This window comes from Apostichopus japonicus, chromosome 15 (genome assembly GCF_037975245.1).
Source record: "Apostichopus japonicus isolate 1M-3 chromosome 15, ASM3797524v1, whole genome shotgun sequence".
Taxonomy (NCBI): Eukaryota; Metazoa; Echinodermata; class Holothuroidea; order Aspidochirotida; family Stichopodidae; genus Apostichopus; species Apostichopus japonicus.
In genome coordinates, this window is record NC_092575.1 from 7,011,392 (window position 1) to 7,034,744 (window position 23,353).

Sequence of the window (23,353 nt, forward strand, 5' to 3'; positions counted from 1 at the left end):
GGGCGAAATGGTTGTTGGGCGAAGTGACCAGAAAGCGTTTTTTGGCAACAAAAATTTTACCTCATCAATCTTAATGAGTGGATGGGGCTTAAAGGATTGGTTCAGGTGTTTGACGTGTCTATTTTGTATGAAAGAGCACAAAAAGACAAAAAGAACAGTGAAGAAACTACCATGATAGCATGCTCTGTTAAGGAGATATGACACTTTGAATATATCAAAATTTCTTTGAAAACGACTGGTGTAGAAAGACTTACTGTGAGGGTGTGACGTCACATCATCACTTCCTTAACCATTGTGAAAATATTTCTTTAAAAATTATTTACATTTTTTAACACATTTGAAAATAATATAATCAAAAATTCTTCAGATGTTTTATCTCAAATACTTCCTTTGACAAATATGAGATCTCCTGACACATCTTTTGGTTGAAAGTCATGAAATTATCACAAAATATTTAGAGAAAAAACAAAGACTTTTCAGGAATGTGAGGATGTGACATCACAGCTAGTCAGATTTCAGCAGTTTCTACACAATCTTATAAAACTTTACACTTGAATATCTCTTCAACCGAAAAAGATATTTGAACAGTTTATTCACCATTGCCGTTTCTTTTATTGTCCTCTCTCATATACCATAAACATGTATGAGAACTGAACCAATCCTTTAATGGGTCATAGACAAAAACAGCTTGTAAACACGATATCTCAACAAATACAAGTAAAATTAATGTCATACTTGGTAGGTAGATGACCTACGATGAGTAGATGTGTCCTATTGTTTTTGGTTGCCATCTCATAAATATTAATCAGTGGTCAAGGACTTACAGTAAATTCTTAAAATGTCAATATCTCTGCAACTGTTTGCTGTGGATTTAGTTGTACGTGGTACGATGATGTATCTATATACATATTCTTTGCAACAACAATTTTGAAATCATTAATATTCATTATGGGTGGGACTTTGTAGGAAAATTGTCAAAAACAGCTTGTGAACATGATATCTCGACAACCACAAGTTGAATCAATGCCATACTTGATAGGTATAGATGCCATGTGGTAAGTAGATCGTGTGTGGTTGCTTTCTGGTCACTTCGCCCAACAACCATTTCGCCCAAGTGCCATTTCGCCCAACCAGCCTGGTCATTTCGCCCAACCAGCCTGGTCATTTCGCCCAACCAGCATGGTCATTTCGCCCAACCAGCATGGTCATTTCGCCCAACCATTTTTTTACTCATATTCAGTCAGAATAATATACTTTCTCTATTTCACTAGTTCAATTTGATTTATTTTGGGTTACCAGGCTGGTTGGGCGAAATGGAAAGCTTAGGCGAAATGGCAGTTGGGCGAAATGGTTGTTGGGCGAAGTGACCAGCTTCCGTGTGGTTCCCATACCGTGAATGTATAATGAATGGACAAGACTTAACGTTAAATTTGGTTCATGTTAGTATGGTGATGTTGGCACGAAATAAGCACATTTTCATGACATTTGTTATACTTGAGTCCACATATAGGAGACGTTTTATGGCACATAATATTTAGCCAATGACTCACAAGACCTCTGACTTTTGTTTTATGTAAATGTCTCTAGCGCCATCACTTTGTTACCTTGCTGGTTTTTACCTAATAACCCGCCTAATTAAATTTTAGAAAACTCTTTTGTTCGATAGTAACAATAATTACATCGAAACAAGTTGTTTAGCTATTCGAATATTTCCGAAAAAGTTATTTTTAAATCTTATTTTTAATTACCACATATCCACCTGTTTGCCAAGTTAAATAAGAAGATGGATTCCTCCTATTGTTAAAAGCGAATGCCAATCTTTTTATGTCAGGTTCGTGAAGACTCCATGAATCAGTGGCGGAGCGTCCATACAGTCAGGGGGGGGGAGGGCGGATGCCCCCCTGACGGACTCAAATGGACTGCTGGCGCCCTTTTCAGCTTTTTACTACTTTTTACTTATTCGCGATCATGACTTTTTTATTGCGCTCTCATCTACCTATGGACATTTGTCACATTTTGTTGGTGTAATTTTCTGACAAAATGGCGATGACACCTATTTATTCTTCGTTTATCTGCAAATTAGCAAGGCCGGTAAAGGGTCATTTCCTGCGATCTAGGGAGTATCTTTACTCAAAAAATTTCTGTAAAAATTTGTTCTGCCAACCTATGGTGGCGCTCCGCTTAGATAGTGTCGAAAGCGCCCCTACAGACCATTCTCGCCCCCCTGACCAATACCCCTAGCTCCACCACTGCCATGAATTGTATGCATATGAAGCACACAAAGAAACTATCAAATCGTTGTTCAATCATTCTATTCTTTGTTGAGTTATTCTTGGAAAGAAATCAAACCAAAATGCTACATCACCCAAATGTGTTTAAAGAATAAGAAACATATTGGTTAGAAGGGTGCTTCCTTAAAAAACAAGAAGAATTTCAAACCTCATTTTATTGACCACATATCCACCTGTTTGTCAAGTTCAATAAGGATGTGGATTCCTCCTATTGTTAAAAGCGAATGCCAATCTTTTGATGTCGATGTTCGTGAAGGCTCCATGGGAGTGTCTGCAGTAAATTAAGTTTAGAAAATTCTTTTGTTCGATTCTTAAAATGGTAAATCTAAACAAGTTGTTTAAGCTATTCAAATATTTTGCCAAAAAGTTACTTCAAACGTTATTTTGTTGTCAGGTTCGTGAAGGCTACATGGGCGTATGCGGTTAACTGAATTGTATGCATATGGAGCACAAAAGGACACTTTCAAATCGTTGTTCAATCATTCTATTCTCTGCTGAGTTATTCTTGGTAAGAAAGAAAAAAGGGAAAATGATACATCCCCCAAATGTGTTGAAAGCATAACAAACATATTGGTTAGAAGGGTGTTACCCATTCAAATGCAACCCTTAATTGAGCTTAAACTTACAGGCCATCAGTATTGGCCCCTAACATTGTTAACATGATCACATTTCCAAGAACAAAGTTATCAAAGTATACTTTTTGGAAGTTTAAAATCACACCCACTGCACGTACTCCCAAGTTTTGCTAGATATTTAAAAAAAAAGTGTTAAATTTCTCTGAGATAAAAATGCTCTGCAGGTGAAAAAAAAAATATTGAAGATTGAACATCAGTGACCATTAACAGATTTTCTAGCATATATTGGAGTAATGGTAATGCCAGTTAAGTTGAAATATGAAATCAAAGCTCTAGTAAAATTTATCATCGTCAAGCCTTCGTTTTTGTTTAGGTTAGAACGCTTTCCCTTTTATTAAACTTACTCAAGTCGTCGATCTTTTTGTTTTGCATAAAAAACCAAATCGCGATGTCCCAAAACAGGATACAATATTTACCTCTATGTTTTAGGGCATAGTTTCAGTGTAAGCGTCCCCTATGTGACAACATTGGAGAATGGTGAATGTTGGCGGGTACATCACAAACACATCCACCCACCCCGCCTGCGAATTTTTTTCCCTGAACCTTTCGGACAGTGTACGTGGAGTTTAGCCAATCAGAGCGAGGCTGTGTTGATGACATACTACTCAGTAAAGATGGTCAGTCGGGTAAATGCGTCGCTTCAATAACATAAGGTGGAAAACGAAAGACCGCGAGTTCGAGCCCCTGTGTGGATTTTCCCCCCACTTTTTCTCATGTCCAAGTAGTTATGTCCAAGTATTATATTATGAATTGAAAATCGATATTATAAGTTACGTCATGGTTTTAGTGCATGGTCATCTTATATATATGTGTACAAATATTGCTGTGTACATGTATGTAAACTGTAAGTACGTAACATACTACTGTACCAGTACTACCGTACTGAGTACAGTGTCATGTCCATCTGAAGACATTGTCAATTTGTACATCAGACAGCGATCATACATCGCCGTTTTTCAACAAAGAAACCGATGTAAACGTCACGTAAGTTGTGCACAATGATTCAGTATAATGTCATTATTGCAAGGCCTACATACCTTAATACTATCTGCTGTAGTACAACAATTATGTTGACTTATCGAATGTGATTTCCCCACTTCAACCTTTGGTAAGCAAACCGCCATCTTTACTGAGTATACGTTAGTACGTCATCAACACAGCCTCGCTCTGATTGGCTGAACTCCACGTACACTGCCCGAAAGGTTCAGGAAAAAGAAATTCGCACCCCGACCACTCCCCGTCTGTTTTGAAAATGTGTTTCGTAATACTTCATTCGTGTTCTACGCCGACGGACACATTATCATGTATAGTTTGAACCTAATATTCATTGTAATATCACAATGGTTTGCGGGAGTAAAGTTACTCCACATGAATATACTTCACATATGAATATAATGTTGTGAAACTGCATTTCACACTCCAATCTGTTTAAACGATTTATAATCCATTGAATATATTCTTCAGTGCTCACCCAACAATATCGTCAATATCGGGATCAGCAAAAAAAAAAAGGGGGGGGGGGAATGTTTCTCTCCGATTGTTTCTACCCCTGGCGTATTATCACCACTAAATTCTCTTCAACCGGATGTATAAATGAATGATCCTTTAACCCTCTCTCTGGTTCATTTTTTCCTTTTTCTTCTTCTTCTTCTTTTACCCCCAGGCCTCAATTCAAGAACGACCGAAAATCACCAAAAGCCACTGGTGTTGTAGCGGCTAATTCGAGTCCGTAAATAGCGATTAATTGCTCTGCCCAAGAGCAAATTGGCAGCGTTTTTACAGTCACTGGTTAAGAACAACGCTTCGGTAACTATCGCATGTTTGAGGATTCGACCTTTCTTTTTTTCTTCTTCTCTCGATATAATTATTTGGATTAATTCGCCCAGGACGAAAAAGCAGTTGAACCACTCGAATTAATTAATCATCTCCACTGATTGATTGGAATTAAATCATATAGAGTAAATTGACAATAATATTTGGCTGGGAACTTTGCCGCGACCTAGTTTTGTAAGACGTTACACAGTTTATATTTCTTTCCTTAGCCACAAAAAAAAAAAAAAAAAAAAAAAAACTTGCGATATTTTGACCTAAAACACCTTTTTCGTTCCCCCCATTTAAGAACCCCGATCATGAAACAATATGTCTGACACAAACTCATCAGCGATAATGATGGAGAATGAACCGAATACATTCTCAATAAGGCTCCTCAAACGGCCGCCTCATGGATTGGGCTTCATAGTGCGCAAGCGCAAAACAAACCCACCGGTGGTCATCTCAGACCTCATACCAGGGGGTGTGGCTGAACAAAGCTGCCTAGTTCAAGTTGGAGATGTACTGTTAGCTGTTAATGGTGTCCAATTAACCGATGTACCCTACAACACCGCCTTGGAAGTCCTACGTAGTGTACCCATGGACTCACCTTGCGTTCTTGTGCTACGAGGACCCGACGGGTTTAAGACCAAGTTAGAGACATTAATGTCCCCCGACGGTTTGGTTCAGGTCATTCGCCTAACAGAACCAGAGGACCACATTAGCCGAGATCGAAACCAAAATTTGACTCCGAAAAAGCAACCCCGCAAAAATGGCCCACGTTCCCCGGGACACACAGCGAACATGTCCTGGCCGCGCAACACTCATGCCAACGTGGACAGTATCGCGAACGTTTACAACCAATCCCACACCCACAACGGTTCAGTTCATTACGGTGTCCCAGCCAGCAACAGGGGAAGGAGTACGCCGGAGGGGAGTCCCTACAGGTACGGGAGGAGATCCCGCAGGGACACCACCAGGTCACCCGCGCGCAACATTAACAGCATGCCGACAAGCCCTATGCGCAGCTACAATCCTATCCGCGATTCCTCCCCATCGACTTGTATCTGTCGAGGTCATTTCATGAATACGGAACCTCAACAAGTTCTGGCCTGGAATGGAACTTTCCCCCGTGACGTGTACAACATGAGGATATCCCCGGAAGAGATTTACTTCGACAGCCCCCGCACCTCGATTGACTATGACCTTGAGAATGAACGCATTGTTATGAATGGGGTGGCAAATCACACCCCCTCTGTCATCGGTGAACCCTCCGAGCTAGTAACCGAATCGATTGGTACACAATGGCCTGAGCCAATCATCACAGCAAAGAATAAAGGGGAGAGCTCAAGCGACGAATGGGCAAAGTCCGAGAACGGAATCACCATATCGGGCAAAGCCAACACCGGTGTGGCCAACAGCGGTATTTCACAAGTGGATGACGTAGGCGGTACTCATGAACAACACGTCGTTGATGCCGAGGACAAACAGAGAAAGGTCGCGACGAGAGGGGATCAAACAGGTACTACTATTACTACCAGTGGGATTAAAGAGCAGGAGATCGCAAATTCAGTGCAAAGTAGTAGGCTGCCGGAGGGTACAATGGGAGCAGGTTGTTCGACCGTACCCAAAACCGGAGTTGTTTCAATAACACCGTCGAGCACGGAGACTAGCACTGCGACGATTAATCAAGTTAATTTACAGCACGTTGGTAATGATAAACAAAATGGCATTACTGTTGCCCAGAGCGAGACACATGGAATTACGGATACCCCGGAGAAGAAACCGACGATTGCGCGTCAAAACGCCGTGAATCGGCAACAGACGAAGGAGACCACAACTCGTAATACTACTACTACTACCACTACTGGGGAAATGATAAACGGACATAGCAACGGTACTACAGATAGTCATGATATGGTACTGGAGGAGCAAGTCATCAAACAGAATGGGGGGCTGCCGATAACTGCCGATAACAACATGCGAGAGGTAAAACTCAACGACGCAGGGGTGCAGACGGATACCTCTGAAGTTAAGCAGAACGGAGAGGTAGAAGAAAAGGAGAGCGAGTCGGACACATCACAGGGTACGCATGGGGCCGTGTGTGCCCGGGAGAAGTCCAAACAGAAGTACGTCAGAGTCACGAATCTGATAGATGGGAAACAGTTTACGGATACACTTCATCAAAAGACTTACATCGTAAGTTGACCAAATTTTTCTTATCTTTATTTACGTTTGCTTCTTTCTTTAACTTTTCTTTTTCTTGTCCTTCTGTCTCTTTTCCTGCAACTTTATCGGTTACAGTCTTATCTTATTGGTTTTGTCCCCCCCCCCCTTTACTATTTTTCCACTTCGTTTTCATTTATGGGCCTCCCTTTATTCATACATTAATGACAATTTTTTTTAGATTAATAAATACAGATGGTACCGTGTTCTGATATATTGTTAAAGGGGTATTCCGATGGCGGCAGATAATTTGATACATGTTAAAGAAAACTATTCCACATAGTCACTGATATACTTGCAAACACCTTCTCAAAAATATTGTCGTTTTAACTTGGTTGAAAGTAACCTTTTTTGTTAAACCCGTTTAAACCCCTCGAATCTTCATTCGAGTGGATCATATATGCAGGTAGTCTGTGATATCATAATGGCCAATGTTTCTTGAAAAGTTTTACTCTCCTTTGATAATGCTCTTATCATGTTTGCTTAGTTGTCGAGGCTTAGTGTATTTAGAAATTCATCCGTCAAAATGCAAATTTCAAATAGAAATATTAATTTTCTTCTTATGTGAACGAGTTAATTTAAATATTATAGAAAAAACACAAACTCATTTTCAGCTGAATTGCGGGGATGATTTTTATTCATTGTGCTCATGTCAGATGCATTCACAAAATACCATCGAATTTACAACAACAAAAAATATATCTTCGCCAAAAAAACTTCCATAAAGATATGGTTGTGAACTATCATGGGTTCATAAAATGTCCAGCAATTTTATGCAGCCATCAATTTCAGCCACCTGTTTGTCGATTTAAATAGATTTGCTTCCTTTGCACGTAACTTTTACATTAATATCACATAGAGTTTATAAATAAACGCTTAATAAGGTATTGACGATATGCAACACTAATAACACTAGCAAATCTATGTCACCATTATCCAAACATCATCAGATTTAAATACTGTTGAATTTTGTGTAATCTTGGGATTTTAAAAAGAGTGACAGGCTTGTTAACAACCCAATTAATGCTTCTCATACGTACCATGGTGGAAAAGTTAGAAGAAACAAACGTCACAAAAATATTTACTACTAGTTGATTAATATCACAGACTAATGAACATTTTGATTTCTTACAATGTTTTGTCTATTGTTTCTGCATGGGGATTTCATTTGGGGAATAATTATAGAGGTTACTGAACTGCGACAGTGACTTAGCGATTTTGAATATATACATTTCACTAAAATGTTAAGTAATCACATCCGATACGCAATTGAATAATAAAACAAGTTCAAGTTAAAAACAAGTTTAGTACTCTAAACTCGTAATTTCCTTCCTTTCAATTTCCAACTAATTGCTGTAATCGGAATACAGGTTTAACCCACTTCCTTTCAGTCAAGAAGGAACTCTGAAATCACAGAAACGGGCAGAAAGACACACACACACACATGTTTGTATTACATTCCAACCGAGGACCCCATCGTATTTTCCATTGTTCAAATCCACGTACCCTAACCTTAACAATACCCCATACAATAGAATTCTTCCGAGGACGTGGTGATTCTTTAGAAATCACAACCGAGGACCTGAAATTCTTTTGTTCAAGTCCTCGGTCAGATAGCAAAACAAACGCACACAGACAAACAAACACACAAGAAGAAAGGACCTGAAATAAGTCTAATCTTGGATATTAGTTTAGGTTACAATAATGTAAACAGTCCGTAAAAACGTCAGAGGCAAATCCTCATATACTCTTTGCAAAATACACCGTTTGTTGTCGTAACACCGGTCCCTCTTTGTCGACACTCCCCCCCCCCCTCCCCCTCTTTACCCTCATATATCCCGATCTTAAAGAGAAGTCCATCTTATCTCGTATCTGCGGCAGGTGTGTGTATACCACGAAAGACGATTTAAAAATAAAAGATATCTTCGCCAAAAAAACTTCCATAAAGTTATGGTTGTGAACTATCATGGGTTCATAAAATGTCCAGCAATTTTATACAGCCCATCAACTTCAGACACCTGTTTGTCGATTTAAATAGATTTGCTTCCTTTGCACGTAACTTTTACATTAATATCACATAGAGTTTATAAATAAACGCTTAATAAGGTATTGACGATATGCAACACTAATAACACTAGCAAATCTATGTCACCATTATCCAAACATCATCAGATTTAAATACTGTTGAATTTTGTGTAATCTTGGGATTTTAAAAAGAGTGACAGGCTTGTTAACAACCCAATTAATGCTTCTCATACGTACCATGGTGGAAAAGTTAGAAGAAACAAACGTCACAAAAATATTTACTACTAGTTGATTAATATCACAGACTAATGAACATTTTGATTTCTTACAATGTTTTGTCTATTGTTTCTGCATGGGGATTTCATTTGGGGAATAATTATAGAGGTTACTGAACTGCGACAGTGACTTAGCGATTTTGAATATATACATTTCACTAAAATGTTAAGTAATCACATCCGATACGCAATTGAATAATAAAACAAGTTCAAGTTAAAAACAAGTTTAGTACTCTAAACTCGTAATTTCCTTCCTTTCAATTTCCAACTAATTGCTGTAATCGGAATACAGGTTTAACCCACTTCCTTTCAGTCAAGAAGGAACTCTGAAATCACAGAAACGGGCAGAAAGACACACACACACACATGTTTGTATTACATTCCAACCGAGGACCCCATCGTATTTTCCATTGTTCAAATCCACGTACCCTAACCTTAACAATACCCCATACAATAGAATTCTTCCGAGGACGTGGTGATTCTTTAGAAATCACAACCGAGGACCTGAAATTCTTTTGTTCAAGTCCTCGGTCAGATAGCAAAACAAACGCACACAGACAAACAAACACACAAGAAGAAAGGACCTGAAATAAGTCTAATCTTGGATATTAGTTTAGGTTACAATAATGTAAACAGTCCGTAAAAACGTCAGAGGCAAATCCTCATATACTCTTTGCAAAATACACCGTTTGTTGTCGTAACACCGGTCCCTCTTTGTCGACACTCCCCCCCCCCCCCTCCCCCTCTTTACCCTCATATATCCCGATCTTAAAGAGAAGTCCATCTTATCTCGTATCTGCGGCAGGTGTGTGTATACCACGAAAGACGATTTAAAAATAAAAGATATCTTCGCCAAAAAAACTTCCATAAAGTTATGGTTGTGAACTATCATGGGTTCATAAAATGTCCAGCAATTTTATACAGCCCATCAACTTCAGACACCTGTTTGTCGATTTAAATAGATTTGCTTCCTTTGCACGTAACTTTTACATTAATATCACATAGAGTTTATAAATAAACGCTTAATAAGGTATTGACGATATGCAACACTAATAACACTAGCAAATCTATGTCACCATTATCCAAACATCATCAGATTTAAATAATGTTGAATTTTGTGTAATCTTGGGATTTTAAAAAGAGTGACAGGCTTGTTAACAACCCAATTAATGCTTCTCATACGTACCATGGTGGAAAAGTTAGAAGAAACAAACGTCACAAAAATATTTACTACTAGTTGATTAATATCACAGACTAATGAACATTTTGATTTCTTACAATGTTTTGTCTATTGTTTCTGCATGGGGATTTCATTTGGGGAATAATTATAGAGGTTAATGAACTGCGACAGTGACTTAGCGATTTTGAATATATACATTTCACTAAAATGTTAAGTAATCACATCCTATACGCAATTGAATAATAAACAAGTTCAAGTTAAAAACAAGTTTAGTACTCTAAACTCGTAATTTCCTTCCTTTCAATTTCCAACTAATTGCTGTAATCGGAATACAGGTGTTACTCACTTACTTTCAGTCAAGAAGGAACTCTGAAATCACAGAAACGGGCAGAAAGACACACACACCCACACATGTTTGTATTACATTCCAACCGAGGACCCCATCGTATTTTCCATTGTTCAAATCCACGTACCCTAACCTTATCAATACCCCATACAATAGAATTCTTCCGAGGACGTGGTGATTCTTTAGAAATCACAACCGAGGACCTGAAATTCTTTTGTTCAAGTCCTCGGTCAGATAGAAAAACAAACGCACACAAACAAACAAACACACAAGAAAAAAGGACCTGAAATAAGTCTAATCTTGGATATTAGTTTAGGTTACAATAATGTAAACAGTCCGTAAAAACGTCAGAGGCAAATCTTCATATACTCTTTGCAAAATACACCGTTTGTTGTCGTAACACCGGTCCCTCTTTTGTCGACACTCCCCCCCCCTCCCCCTCTTTACCCTCATATATCCCGATCTTAAAGAGAAGTCCATCTTATCTCGCATCTGCGGCAGGTGTGTGTTTACCACGAAACACGATTTAAAGCAGCTGGGTGCGCATATACCAATAAATTCCCGCCACTTTTATACTAACAGTATGCTGTACTAAGCCTTCCGAATATTTGTCGGAATAAGAATGTTATTAATTAAAAAAAAAGACATTAATTAAACATCAGGGACTTACATTTTATATATGTGAATCACTTAAATCAGCCATTAAGTGTACGAGTTTAAATATTTCGTCGCCCAAACTGTGTTTTGTTTTGTTTGATTATGATCGCTATTAATCACATTGTATGTTAAAAACCCAAAAAATAACAAATCTTAAATTTGAAGAAATTTCGAGTAGTTTCCTTGTCTTCACTTGATTGATACTTGAAAAGTGTTATTGCTTTAGGTATTTGCTATTGAACATTATTGTTTAAGGTATTTGCTACGGAACAATGTCGAAAAGGATTGGACAAATTCAATCAAAATTTGTGCAAACAGTTGCTGAAATGTGGCACTTTACGTTGGAATATGCTTCAAAACTCACTACATCTTACTTTGTGTAGTATTAAGTAAGATTAAGTACCCGGCACATTCCACTAGTGAGCCCGTATATTAAACTCAGCGTAATAGAATATTCTAACATAATTCATCGACTTTTAGTTGATCATTATAAAGTGCAAGACTAATGTCACGCGTTCGTGGATATCTACGATAAGTATAGACCAAAAAAATAAGTTGAGTCCAGCTGTGTTTGACTCTCCGTTAATTGTATTCCGACTATGTGTGTGTCCGCCTTCCAACCCGGATCGCATAACCCTCTATTGTATACCACGTAAGCGGCAAATACAATAGCAAAGACAAGAAATGGGACGGTTAAAAGTATAATATGCATAAAATACAAAGGCAAGCAGACTAGATTGCACGACATGGATGGCTGTATATATCTATACAACCTGTAACACTATAGGTATATATCACTGAAACTGCGGCCTTCACTTGTGCTCGTAAGTTAAACCAACGGGAACTTTGAAATTCCCTACTTGTACAAGTGATTAATGCTGTTGCACACTTTATTCGAGTCTGATATACATGCAGGCATTCCATGGACCGGCAAGATCGAATCGAAAAAGATACAATTATGTCATAAAGTTTGTAAATTCGGGCTGGCAAAGGTAAACAAAGGTCACAGTATTTCACTATGTTATAGACATAACAATTTCTGGAAATTGACTCAAACCACTTGATAATGCTCGTTTTATCTAGAGTATCGTCCAATGGCTGTACAGACACATACATCACGGGTATATAACTAGCAGTGAATATGTCTGTATATATATGTATATATGTATATATATCAGATTTGAGTAGTATAGCTTTTCTTCCATGTAGAGATTACATTGGTCGGGAGCTGCGCTTAAGTGTAGGCCTATTAGAGCGCTTTAGGATTTCCAAAGTAAATGCAGTGATCGATTTTCATTCTTTTAAAGTTTGAGAGCTTATAGTTACTTTTTAGAGATTATCTCCTACTACTGTTGGTTTCTGTTGTCAATTAGCCTCTGAAAAAGATCCTGCTAGGATCGAAATTTTAAGCCCACTTACTTTCCACACATTCTTTTACAAATGCTCTTTAGTGGATAAACAGTTTGCTAACAGCTTTTGTTTTCTTTTTTGATTTAAATGTGAATGTTTTCAAGTTAGGGCTGGTCAAAATGACGCAAGGTATTTCACAGAACGTAAAATAGTTTTGCAATTCACTAAGTCACGCCGGAAGTGACGAGAGAGAACTAGCGTTTGGTATATTATGTAGCCCTTTGTTAACCACATTTGTTTGTAGTGATGGATAGCAATTCGCGATAAGCCGTTGTCAGTCAAACTATACCCTTTCTTCACATTGTTCAAACCACCAATATTTTGCTTGCGTCACGATTAGATCTCGAAGCTTCTGTAGGGCCTACTGTTGTGTAACAGGAAGTTCCGTACGAATTACAAATGAAACTGGGCTTCAGCGATGTTTAATTTCGCAAGAAGTTACAAATAACGGAGAATTTAACAATTCCACGCCAACTTCCCCGTTCCGTCACCCTCAGTACACTATCCACATAACACCTACCTTTTTAATGTGTTTTTTAAACAATTATTATTATTAGGTTTAAACAATTATTAAAACATAATGATACAAGAAAAGAAAAACTTCGGCGTGAGGACACGTACTATTTTATTTTCAAATTTTTACTATCAATATTCACTTGTGAACAATAGAGAGGAGATTGTGTCAACTTTCCTCTTTTCTTCAAAAATGTAAGTGTGAGGTTCATTGTTAAGAAAAATCCTACATTCCAATGTCATGATGTTTTAAAAACGTACTGGAGTCCTCACCCTCAACTGAACCCCTCCTCCCCCCACCCTCCCATCGATAACCAAAAGTAAAATAATATTTTTAAGATAATAAAGTCGAATGTTCTAACTTAATTTACCTTGAACAAAAAAGTACCGAGACCGTTATACAAAGGGCGCTGATATTTGACTTGCTGGGTTCTCACAGTGTTAGTTTCGTTGAAATCAAATTACGGACGTTTTGACAGGTATACCCAAAAAGTTGAAATAAATTTCACATTTTTCTCGTCATTTTTGATGACGCCAAGTCCAAACTGATTATTTAGATAATATCCTCCCGTCCAGTGGAATAAACACTGATATGTCATGAAACCCTTAAAAGTTTCCGAGGATGGTATAGCCTAAACTCGGTACCTTTACTTAAAGCGGTTTATAGAGTTTGGGAAGTAGAAAGTTAGCAACACTTGATTAAGGCAAATTGAAATATTTTATCTTCTTCTTTGAGAATGGGGTAGGGTGGGGGGAGGGGGTGGGCACGTTCAGGTATTTTGCGTTAATATTGGCAATATATTTTTTCAAACTGATATTCTTCTCTGCAGCATTGGCTTAATGTTGCCGTATTTGTGTAAAATATACAATGTTCTTAAAAGTTGTCACCAGACCTTAACGCGTGACCAAGGAAGAAGAAAATAGGTACAAATGGTTCCAAGAAAGTTTGGGTATCAATTTACAATCGTACACAATAGGCCTAGGGGGACTTATTTTAAACTTTTATATCCTAAAAATGTGGTAAAAGTTGCCCTACAAATTATAAAATGATCTTGAAAGAAAAATATAAAATCTGTTGAAGAAATGCAACGTTGAGAGTCCCATATATAGGGAAATCATTTGTAAAGATGTATTTGACGTAATAATTTTATTCGAGCAAGAGATTAGACCTTTAAGGTACATTTTTATCAGTTGGATATAGTGTCATGAAAAACGACTTTGATTTATATCATAATAAAAAAAAGGTCAAAGGTCTAATCTTTTGTGTTCACCATACACAAAGTTGACGGTCGTAAATCTGACAAGTAAAATGTTTAACAGTCGTTTTGGATTTTGGTGGATTTAACATAGAAGATCTACCAATATCAATATAAATGTATATTGGAGGAACTTACACAATACCAACTGAAAAAAAAATAAAACATAAATAAAAATACAGGGTATGGCTTGTCAAATGGACCACGGCACCACGCTTTCTGTATAGCTGTATATCCGAAAGAGCCCCATTTGCATTTATTTGTATATTACCTTCTCCCATATCGGGTAAAAAATCTGCAGTATAACAGTTTATCTACGTAGAATAGTATATTGATCGGTCCCTGTCGTATATCATGAACCTGCGTCGTAAAGTAAAGTTGACCACGCGCTTTACGCGTGACTCAAAACTATGACGTCACCAAGAGAAAACAAAACTAAGACCAACAAAACCTATGTACTTAGTCTGACTGGGTTCTACGTAGGCAGAAATAATTGCAAGAATTAACACTTTAATTTCGTTCGTGCCTTTTATGCATTCTGGTAGCAAATGTTGTCAGTTCGCCGCCAAAAGTTTTTCGAGAAAAAAAAGTCCCATTTCACCTCACCTGTGTTATTTATGCAAGTTATTTCTCCATCATTTGAGGCCTCCAGGGCCTCGGAACGTTTTACTTTTCACGTGTATACTTGACCTACCTTGGGATGGTAATTAAGGTTTAGATATAGCCTACGTAATTAACTTTTTACTTAATGAAAACTATATGCGTATATAGTCAATGAACAAAAACATTAAGAACACTAGTAAGCAGGGATTAAAAAGTCATGTTAAATAGATCCTTGATCCATGACGCAGCCTTCAGAGTCAACAATCCTCTCATTCGAAAAATAGTGAAAGAAAAGGAACAAATTAAGAAAATAATATAAATTTTATGACACCTTGGGCGAGATGAACTTTATCACGAAAATATGTCCTTCGTTAATATTTTCACTATTAGTTCTGCAATCAGTGCGTTTATTAATTATAGTTATAGTACTCGAACGATAGCGTGAAATCATCGTGTTACACCTTTATTTTAAATTAATAAAGACGATATCTACCATTGTTTAGTTCTGGTTTTTGTCATCGTTGTTCAAGGATTAAAAAGGAGAGGAAACTTAAAGAACAGGTGGGAAGGTCATTAATAAGGCCTATACTAGAGAAAGAAAAGAAATTTCGATAAAATATTGATTATCATCTCGATTTAGCCCTGTAGATGTATTTCAATGGACATAGAAGATGAAGCTGACCGGGTGGGGGGGGGGGGGGTTGTAAAGGGGGATAGTAACGAGACGAGGAGGGTAAAGGGAAAGGGTGAAGTGAGGAAAAACGAAATATACATTCTTTGGTAAAAGTTAGTTCTTCTTTATACGGGCCAGCAGTGTCCAGGAACTTTGACCAGCTAAGCAGTGGTAGTCGCTATACGCTTAGGAAAGTATATAAAGCCGCGATATGTTATTAATAAAAAACCCATCCATCTTCACCTCCTTGGATTGAACGCAGCTTGCGATGTGCTTTTGTGATGAAACTCATTTTTTGGCTGACAAATATGTGAGCCGTTTTATTGTTTTTATCAGCGACGTGTTGCTATATAGGATAGGCCCGCGAATGGTTACACCTCGTGTAATTCGTGCAACTTTCGTATATTCCGTGCAAAACCAGGGAATATGCTTGTTGTGTTCTGAAACTGTTGACGTAGATTAGAAAATATAAATAAATCCGACAGGATTTTCGGCTTAGATGCACTCATCTATTGGGAAATATTTGGAATTCTATCATCAAAATTTTAATGCTATAAAATGTTCTATTCCTGTTTGCAATTGGAAATACAAAGATTCGGACAGTCTTTATTTTGTAAGTTATGCAAACAAAAAGGTAATATTAGGTTATATCTATAAGTTTAGCCTTTCTCTTTGTTTGTATCCTTAAAGCCTCCTTAATCCATTTGACCTATAAAAATAAGGGTTTTTAGGTTACCAGAAATGACCCATTTGGTGTACTTTCATGGGTGATATAGCAGAACGATTTTTATCCAAACAACTTGGCCGCCCTATCGTGCCTGGCAGTGGTTGAAATGAACCGAATACGTCATGTGTAGCTATTTACGTATGAGGCCACGACGAGGGCAAGGAGGGGGGGGGGGTTCAAGCATGGAAAGTTTGTCAGAATGTAGAAAACAGATTTAGTTTATTGTGGTAAACTCTGTTCTTATGAACTCTTTTCATCTTATGAATGTAAAATTAGCGTAAGTGTATTTGTGGAAATAATTGCTAGAGTTTGGGACGGGGGAGGGGGCGGGGGGGGGGGATGAGGTAGTTGAGGCTGAGTCAGATCCACTGCGGGAGAGTTCATCTTACAACTTCTTAAAACTTCTTAAGATTTTGTCGCCTGCATACGAGGACCTAACTCCTCTATCCGGCATTGAAAGTTGTCTATTCGGAAGAAGGGAAGGCAGGGAGGGGGAGGGGGTGGGGAGGGGGTGTTAAGTATACGGGACCTCTCTCGTTTCCAACGCCTACATACAAGCATTGTTCATAGAAGAAAAGATGTATTGTGCTTGTGTTTATAATTATGTGCGTTGTTGTTACGTGGGCTGCGACACAGAAGTCAACCCTTATGAAACCGATAAGAATCCGGCTATCGTTACAAAAACTGGATCATACGATATTGTGTAAAATAATAATTGTTGTTGTATTAAGATACTTTTTAAGATTCTTAAAGAAAAGAAGCATACTGATGCATAGTCAAAGGTATGCACACATATCCTTGTAATTAAATGGTTCTCAACGTTGATAAAATTGATTTCCCTCAACTTAAACCATTGGTTTTATCATACATAATTGAATTTAAATGCTATCCGGGATCAAAGTTCATTGTTAAGTCACGCTGGGCGTTCAATACAACAGGGACGATTCATCTTAAGGATGGTTCAAAGCTAATTCATTTTCATTTTCTTCCAAATTTGTTCAAATAATACCTGTTAAGGATGTCCTCTCGGACCGGATTCAGCAACAGATAGCCAGCGTGCCATTATACACAATAATGTCAAAGGGAATTTGCAGGAGCAGCCGGATAGGTTTGAAGATTAGGTTTCGTAGATTGCAGCAGAGTAATTCATTTCGATTGAACAAAACTTACCTCTACCTGTTACCGTGGCGACTTTCGATTCCTGAAATACGGTGGGATATCCGAATTCCTCGAAATTAAGAGAACTAATCACTCTCGTTTTTGTTTTGTTTTCTTTCTGTGTGAATTGACTGGTATTTCAACCAAATTTAAATTCGTGATTAAACCAGGTAAGGTTCAAGAAGAGGACATGTATCTTCAATGACACTTTGAGACGCAATCGATACTTCGTAACGCCAGTGATGTTGATAAATAACCTACCGTTATAGTACGCCTGTTCATGTATATCCTTACATAAAACTTAGCCCTTTAGAAACATGGTGGATATAGTGAAGTCAATTGATGCAGAGAAAAGATTTTCAATTCGATAATTTTCGGACAAAAACCCCTTTATGGCCCTACATCTCAAATCCTTCCCTCCCCTTCACCTATTTCTGTGGAAGTCAAAGGTCATAAGCTTTATGCACACTTGAATAACGTGTCTCAACGTATAGCTTAAGTGGATAGCTGATAACTGCCCCCCACCCGACGCTCACCCCTTCAACACAAAAACTTCCAGACGTGTAGGTCTATACGTTGCGTGGGTCCCATTTTCACCATAACCCTTATGTGGGTTATTACAAACCATACATTATTGCCCTATACTGTCACTCGGGTAGGCACTCCTTACATATACCTTGACCGTTGGCGAGGGTGCATGGACATAATAATTGTTTTACTTTTCTTAGTACAATGAGCAATAACGAATGACAAGTCAAAAACAAAGTCAGACCTAATCCTATTACATACAACAGTACGCCGCTAGTTGATTCTGAACCCTTCTGCAAACATTCCCATAGCCTATCGTCAACATTGTTACCTAGTAACCGAGGTTTTCTTTGGCCTAGTGTTAAGAACAAGTAAATATGTGTGGAATTGACTTAGTAGTAGTTTACACCTTGTTTTCAAATAATGTTTGTACTTTTATCTAACCTAAAGGTGTTCTTGCTTACATTACAAGGTTACATTTTCCTGTTTACTTCCTGAACACGATCCTTATATCCTGTTACGTCATCTATTTCACGACTTGTTGAAGCCGTTTCATTATTAAACGGAATTCGAGGCTGATACAGAATTAAACGTCATTGAAACGTCACAAAGATGCACACTTTCTCTAAAAGAAGCTTTTTCACCATTTTGTAAAGTTTCGAATTATTTAGCCGGGATCGACAGGTTTCATACTCATCTCACCATAGTAAATATTACGAGACCCTATAGTTATATTTTAATTTAAGTGTACCCATTTTTGGACACCCAACCAATACCCTTCCCCTGCCCTATACCATCTCACCTTCACTTTCCTTCTCTTTCCTTCCCCTAACATTCCCCCACCCTTACCTTACTCTATCTACCATATTCATACCCTACACTTACCTGCTTCGTCCCGTATCTCCTCTGCTATCTCTCCATTCCACTTCTCTTCCCTTCCCCTGCCTTCCCCGTACTTCCCATGCCTCTGTTCCAACCCCTACTCATTTCCCTTTCCATCCCCCCCCCCACACCACCCCTCTTATTACCTTTGTTGCATGTAGTAGTGTATCCCGGTGGGACCGCTTGCGATATCTCTACACTCCCCAGGTGATCAAAATTGTAATGAAAGCGATCGGTACACTTTGTAACTCAAACTTATTCCTCACCAGTAGTTTATGTTTGCCTCCCACCTTCCCCCGCCCTTTCCAATCCCACCGCACCACATGTCACACCAATCGGGTCCCCTGTCCCTTACCATACATTGTGAGGTCAGAACAATTGGAATTGTCGATTTGCAACAGTGGCATTGTCTATAACCACACCAGTCCATAAACTCAGAGGTAGATCAAAGTGGATTCTCTCCAGTACCTTGCTTTAATTGTTATCAGGCTATGCTCGATACTGTACAATAGTTGACAACGAACTTGATACATTTCAGGTCATAAAGTGTCACCTGTTGAGAGTCAACAAGTCAGAGTGGGTTATATTTTCACTAGAAAGGTAATATTACACTTTATAGGTTGTACCCCCCAAAAGATAAATAAACAGATAACAGAATTATGTTCTTTTAATTCGCACTCAAATTTCTCATTTGTCGTATTATTTAGTCCCTCGCAAAATGCAGGTGGGTACGATACCGTCTCCCTTAAAGCAACTTAAAGGAACTTAAAGCAACATTGTATACTAAAGCAACTGCAAGTATACATAAGTTGTATAATTAACATTTACCAAAATAACAACTTCCACCCTGAATCGAATATGCAAATTAGACTGAGTCTACACTAGGTACATCTGATATGGGAGTGGTGCAGGCTAGACTAGAAGACGGCGTATAGTGCGAGCATGTTAGTATACCTTAGAAACGTCACACATGCGTTCCTCGATGTACTAAATTTTACCTCGTGAATGTTGTGTACAAGAATCACCCCTTACAGAGTTTGCCACACAGTTGACTGCGTGAGCTGCCACGAAAAGGATTGTTCGTCTTATGTTCGTCCAAAATAAAGTTTAACGAAACTTTGTCCCCACATAGTTTACACGCTATAAATTTCGAAAAGTTTACAGAACACTATATTTTTGGACCTAACACCGGTTTCTAAGAAAGAATTTCAAACTTAGTGTGAATATATCGATGATTTCCATTTAATTTTGATAAAAACGTGAATAGTAGTTAAATATGAAAGAGCTGCACTGCCATTGGTTTATAGGGTGGGAATAAACCCCCAGATTCTGCGCGGAATGCTGCTTTAAGAAAAATACTTAATTTTCAGTATAGATGTATTATTATATAAATTAAGGAGAGAGAGAGGGGAGACGTTGCAGCGAGAGGGTGAGGGGGGTGGGGGTGGGAAGGGTAAATAAATCAGAGCGGTGAAAAACTCGACATCTATGGTCTAAAATATTTGTTTTTGTTTGTGAAGGATATATCAGTGGCGTATAGGCAGGTACTTTTGAGTGGGGGGGGGGGGGGCGGAGACTGATGGCCGGCCTGTGGAGGGGTCTAAGGGGAGGGGGTGTCCCCTCCACTTTGGAAATATTTTGCATTTCCAGGTGGCCTCAGATGCAATTTGGTGCAATATAGCACACTTTTCAACACCCACTTCATTTTGGAAATAATTTTGCATTTTCACCTGGCCTTAGATGCAATTTGGTGCTCCAAATGAGTTTTTTTTCTCATTTGGAAATGAAAAAGGGGTTTTCTGACTTGCGAAGCGGGGGGCGGAATGATACTTCCACCCCCATATTTTTCACTGGGGGGGCTGGCGCCCCCAACCCCCGGTTCCTACGCCCTTGGGATATATACTTGCGTAGGGTGTGGGTTCTTTGGTTAATGGAAATGGAAATTTTACGTAGGAGTATCGTTGTACAAGTTAGCCTTATTTTGATGATAATGTACATTATATCCGATGAAAAAATGCATACATTGGTTATCCTTTCGTTTTCTTGTTTTAATAAAAAGAGGCTTAAAAATCATGTTTGTTCTGTCTCCCGCCGACTTTCATCTGGAACATGACATCTGCATGACAAAATAAGACATTCTCAGCTGTTCGAAACGATCAAGATAAAATTCTAAACGAAGGAAAAAACACAGACAAAAGGTTTTGATTATTTCTAATTCTTCTTTTAAAACCAAAAACCAAAAATGACACCATGACTCTTTGACTCATGAGTTGACTGAGCCGACTCGTGATGTCGTTTGTCGTCGTTTTCAAGATCGTTGCCAAACAGCACGGCTGTAGACGTTTTAACTGTATTATACTGTACGTTCCACGATCTACACAGGCCGCGTGTAGTATTTTATTTACAGACGATCTCATAAATAAAAGGATGATTTTAGGCAAAGAATGAAGTTTGATATTACGTAGAGACCATTATAACACACTACTATAAGTCCAGGTTGTATTTCTAAACCTACTTTTAAATTTTTGAGAAATGACCTTTTATGACTACAAAGCAACGATCAAAGTGACTGGAGTACTTAGTCTAACACGCAGACCGTTCAGCCAGTTTTGCAGCCAGTTTTTTTTTTGGCACTTGGCAAATTAACAGCAACTGTAAGATATCTCGAATAGGTAACTGACAGAACGTGCTGAAAACACGAGAGGGGTATTTGCCTGTCACTGTAATAGGTGTAAATAATAATAACTTATCGGTCGCTTAAATTTGATCTCGGTGATAGGTGAATGCCAATTAATTATGCAGCCGTAAACCGTTAAAAAGCCTATCCACACGGTTGCTGCTGAATCCAGCGGAACTTAGTGAGGTGTTAACGGTGTTATAATAGTAGGTTGCCAATTGCTGCAGCTCCTCTGCTTGACTTCCACGTTAACTTGTATATACTTAACCCTTTTTTTTGGCCTTTGCTCTCTTTCCTTTTATCCTCTGGATATCTGATAATCAGTTATTGCGTAACTGTGTGTCAAGTTTGAATCTGCCAATAGAAAACACCTTAACAAAGTACAATCACACCTTTAGCAATTTAGTCAGGTCGAGATGTCGCCCGCCTCTGCCTGAAAACGCCGACAAACACGACTGGACCAAAACTCAAGCGATTATTAACTTTGCAAGGTCACGGAAGAGATGTGTTAATGGGAGGATTAACGCAACGCCTAAAGCGCAATATGTTACTACTGCGTCAATATGGAAACGGCCATTCAGATGTGTTGCTAACGCTATTAGCTGATAAGTCTTGGCTATAGAAGGTTAAGATATGAGGTTAAGTTATAATGTGAAGCACAAGTCCATTTTCTAACAGCCCCCCGTCAGTAACCGCGGTATATGAACTGACCTGGCGGGAAAAGACTCATGTAACACCGACAGCCTAGTATAAAATTGTTATCAAGTCACGCGTTCGCAAAGACATGTATGCGCATGTGCAATTTCCGTGTCAGTCACTGGACGATCTCACCAAACCAGACATCAGGGTTTGAGTTGTCATTGAAAATTCACCATGATCGGATGCTTTTTAAAAGTCTGTACAACTTTCCTCGGACCTATGTATTGTATATAGGAATGACATCAATTCACCTAATATAATAATAATAATAATAATAATAATAATAATAATAATAATAATAATAATAATACGACTTATAATGCGCACACACCACTCAAAGAATGTTAATGGCGCAATTGACAATTAGAAATGATACAAACTAATACAAAACAATGACAGAAGAAAAACTTAATGGTACAAGATTATATAAAAGCTTTTGTCATTAAGTGGGAATTGATGCTCTTCTTAAAGTTAGAGAGAGTAGATGCTTGTCTGATTTTTAAGGGGAGTTGGTTCCATAAGCGAGGGGCAGAAAGTTAGAAACAATAAATGACCTACCCCCCCCCCCCCCCAAGAATGTTTGGACTTAATTTCAGATAATAAAAATTGAGAGTTGGATCTTAGATTACGAGAGGGGACATAAATATGTAATAAGTCAGAAATATACATTGGACCATGTCCTTTAAGTGATTTATAAAGGAGAATTGTATACATAATACGATATTTTACAGGTAGCCAGTGCAGGATTTTTTAAGACAGGGTGGATATGACAATGCTTATGAC

The 23,353-nt window shown here is 38.3% G+C and overlaps 1 protein-coding gene across 6 annotated transcripts in view; it reads left to right on the forward strand.

The window, feature by feature from the left end:
• LOC139980476 (nitric oxide synthase-like protein) overlaps positions 1 to 23,353 on the forward strand; it is a 269,723-nt gene that overhangs the window by 197,319 nt on the left and 49,051 nt on the right. For all 6 annotated transcript variants that reach the window (XM_071992098.1, XM_071992100.1, XM_071992102.1 and 3 more), the window contains one exon: positions 4,590 to 6,934. In XM_071992098.1, coding sequence (XP_071848199.1) covers positions 5,066 to 6,934 — 1,869 coding nt within the window. In that variant the 5' untranslated portion in view covers positions 4,590 to 5,065. The remainder of the gene's footprint in view (positions 1 to 4,589; positions 6,935 to 23,353) is intronic.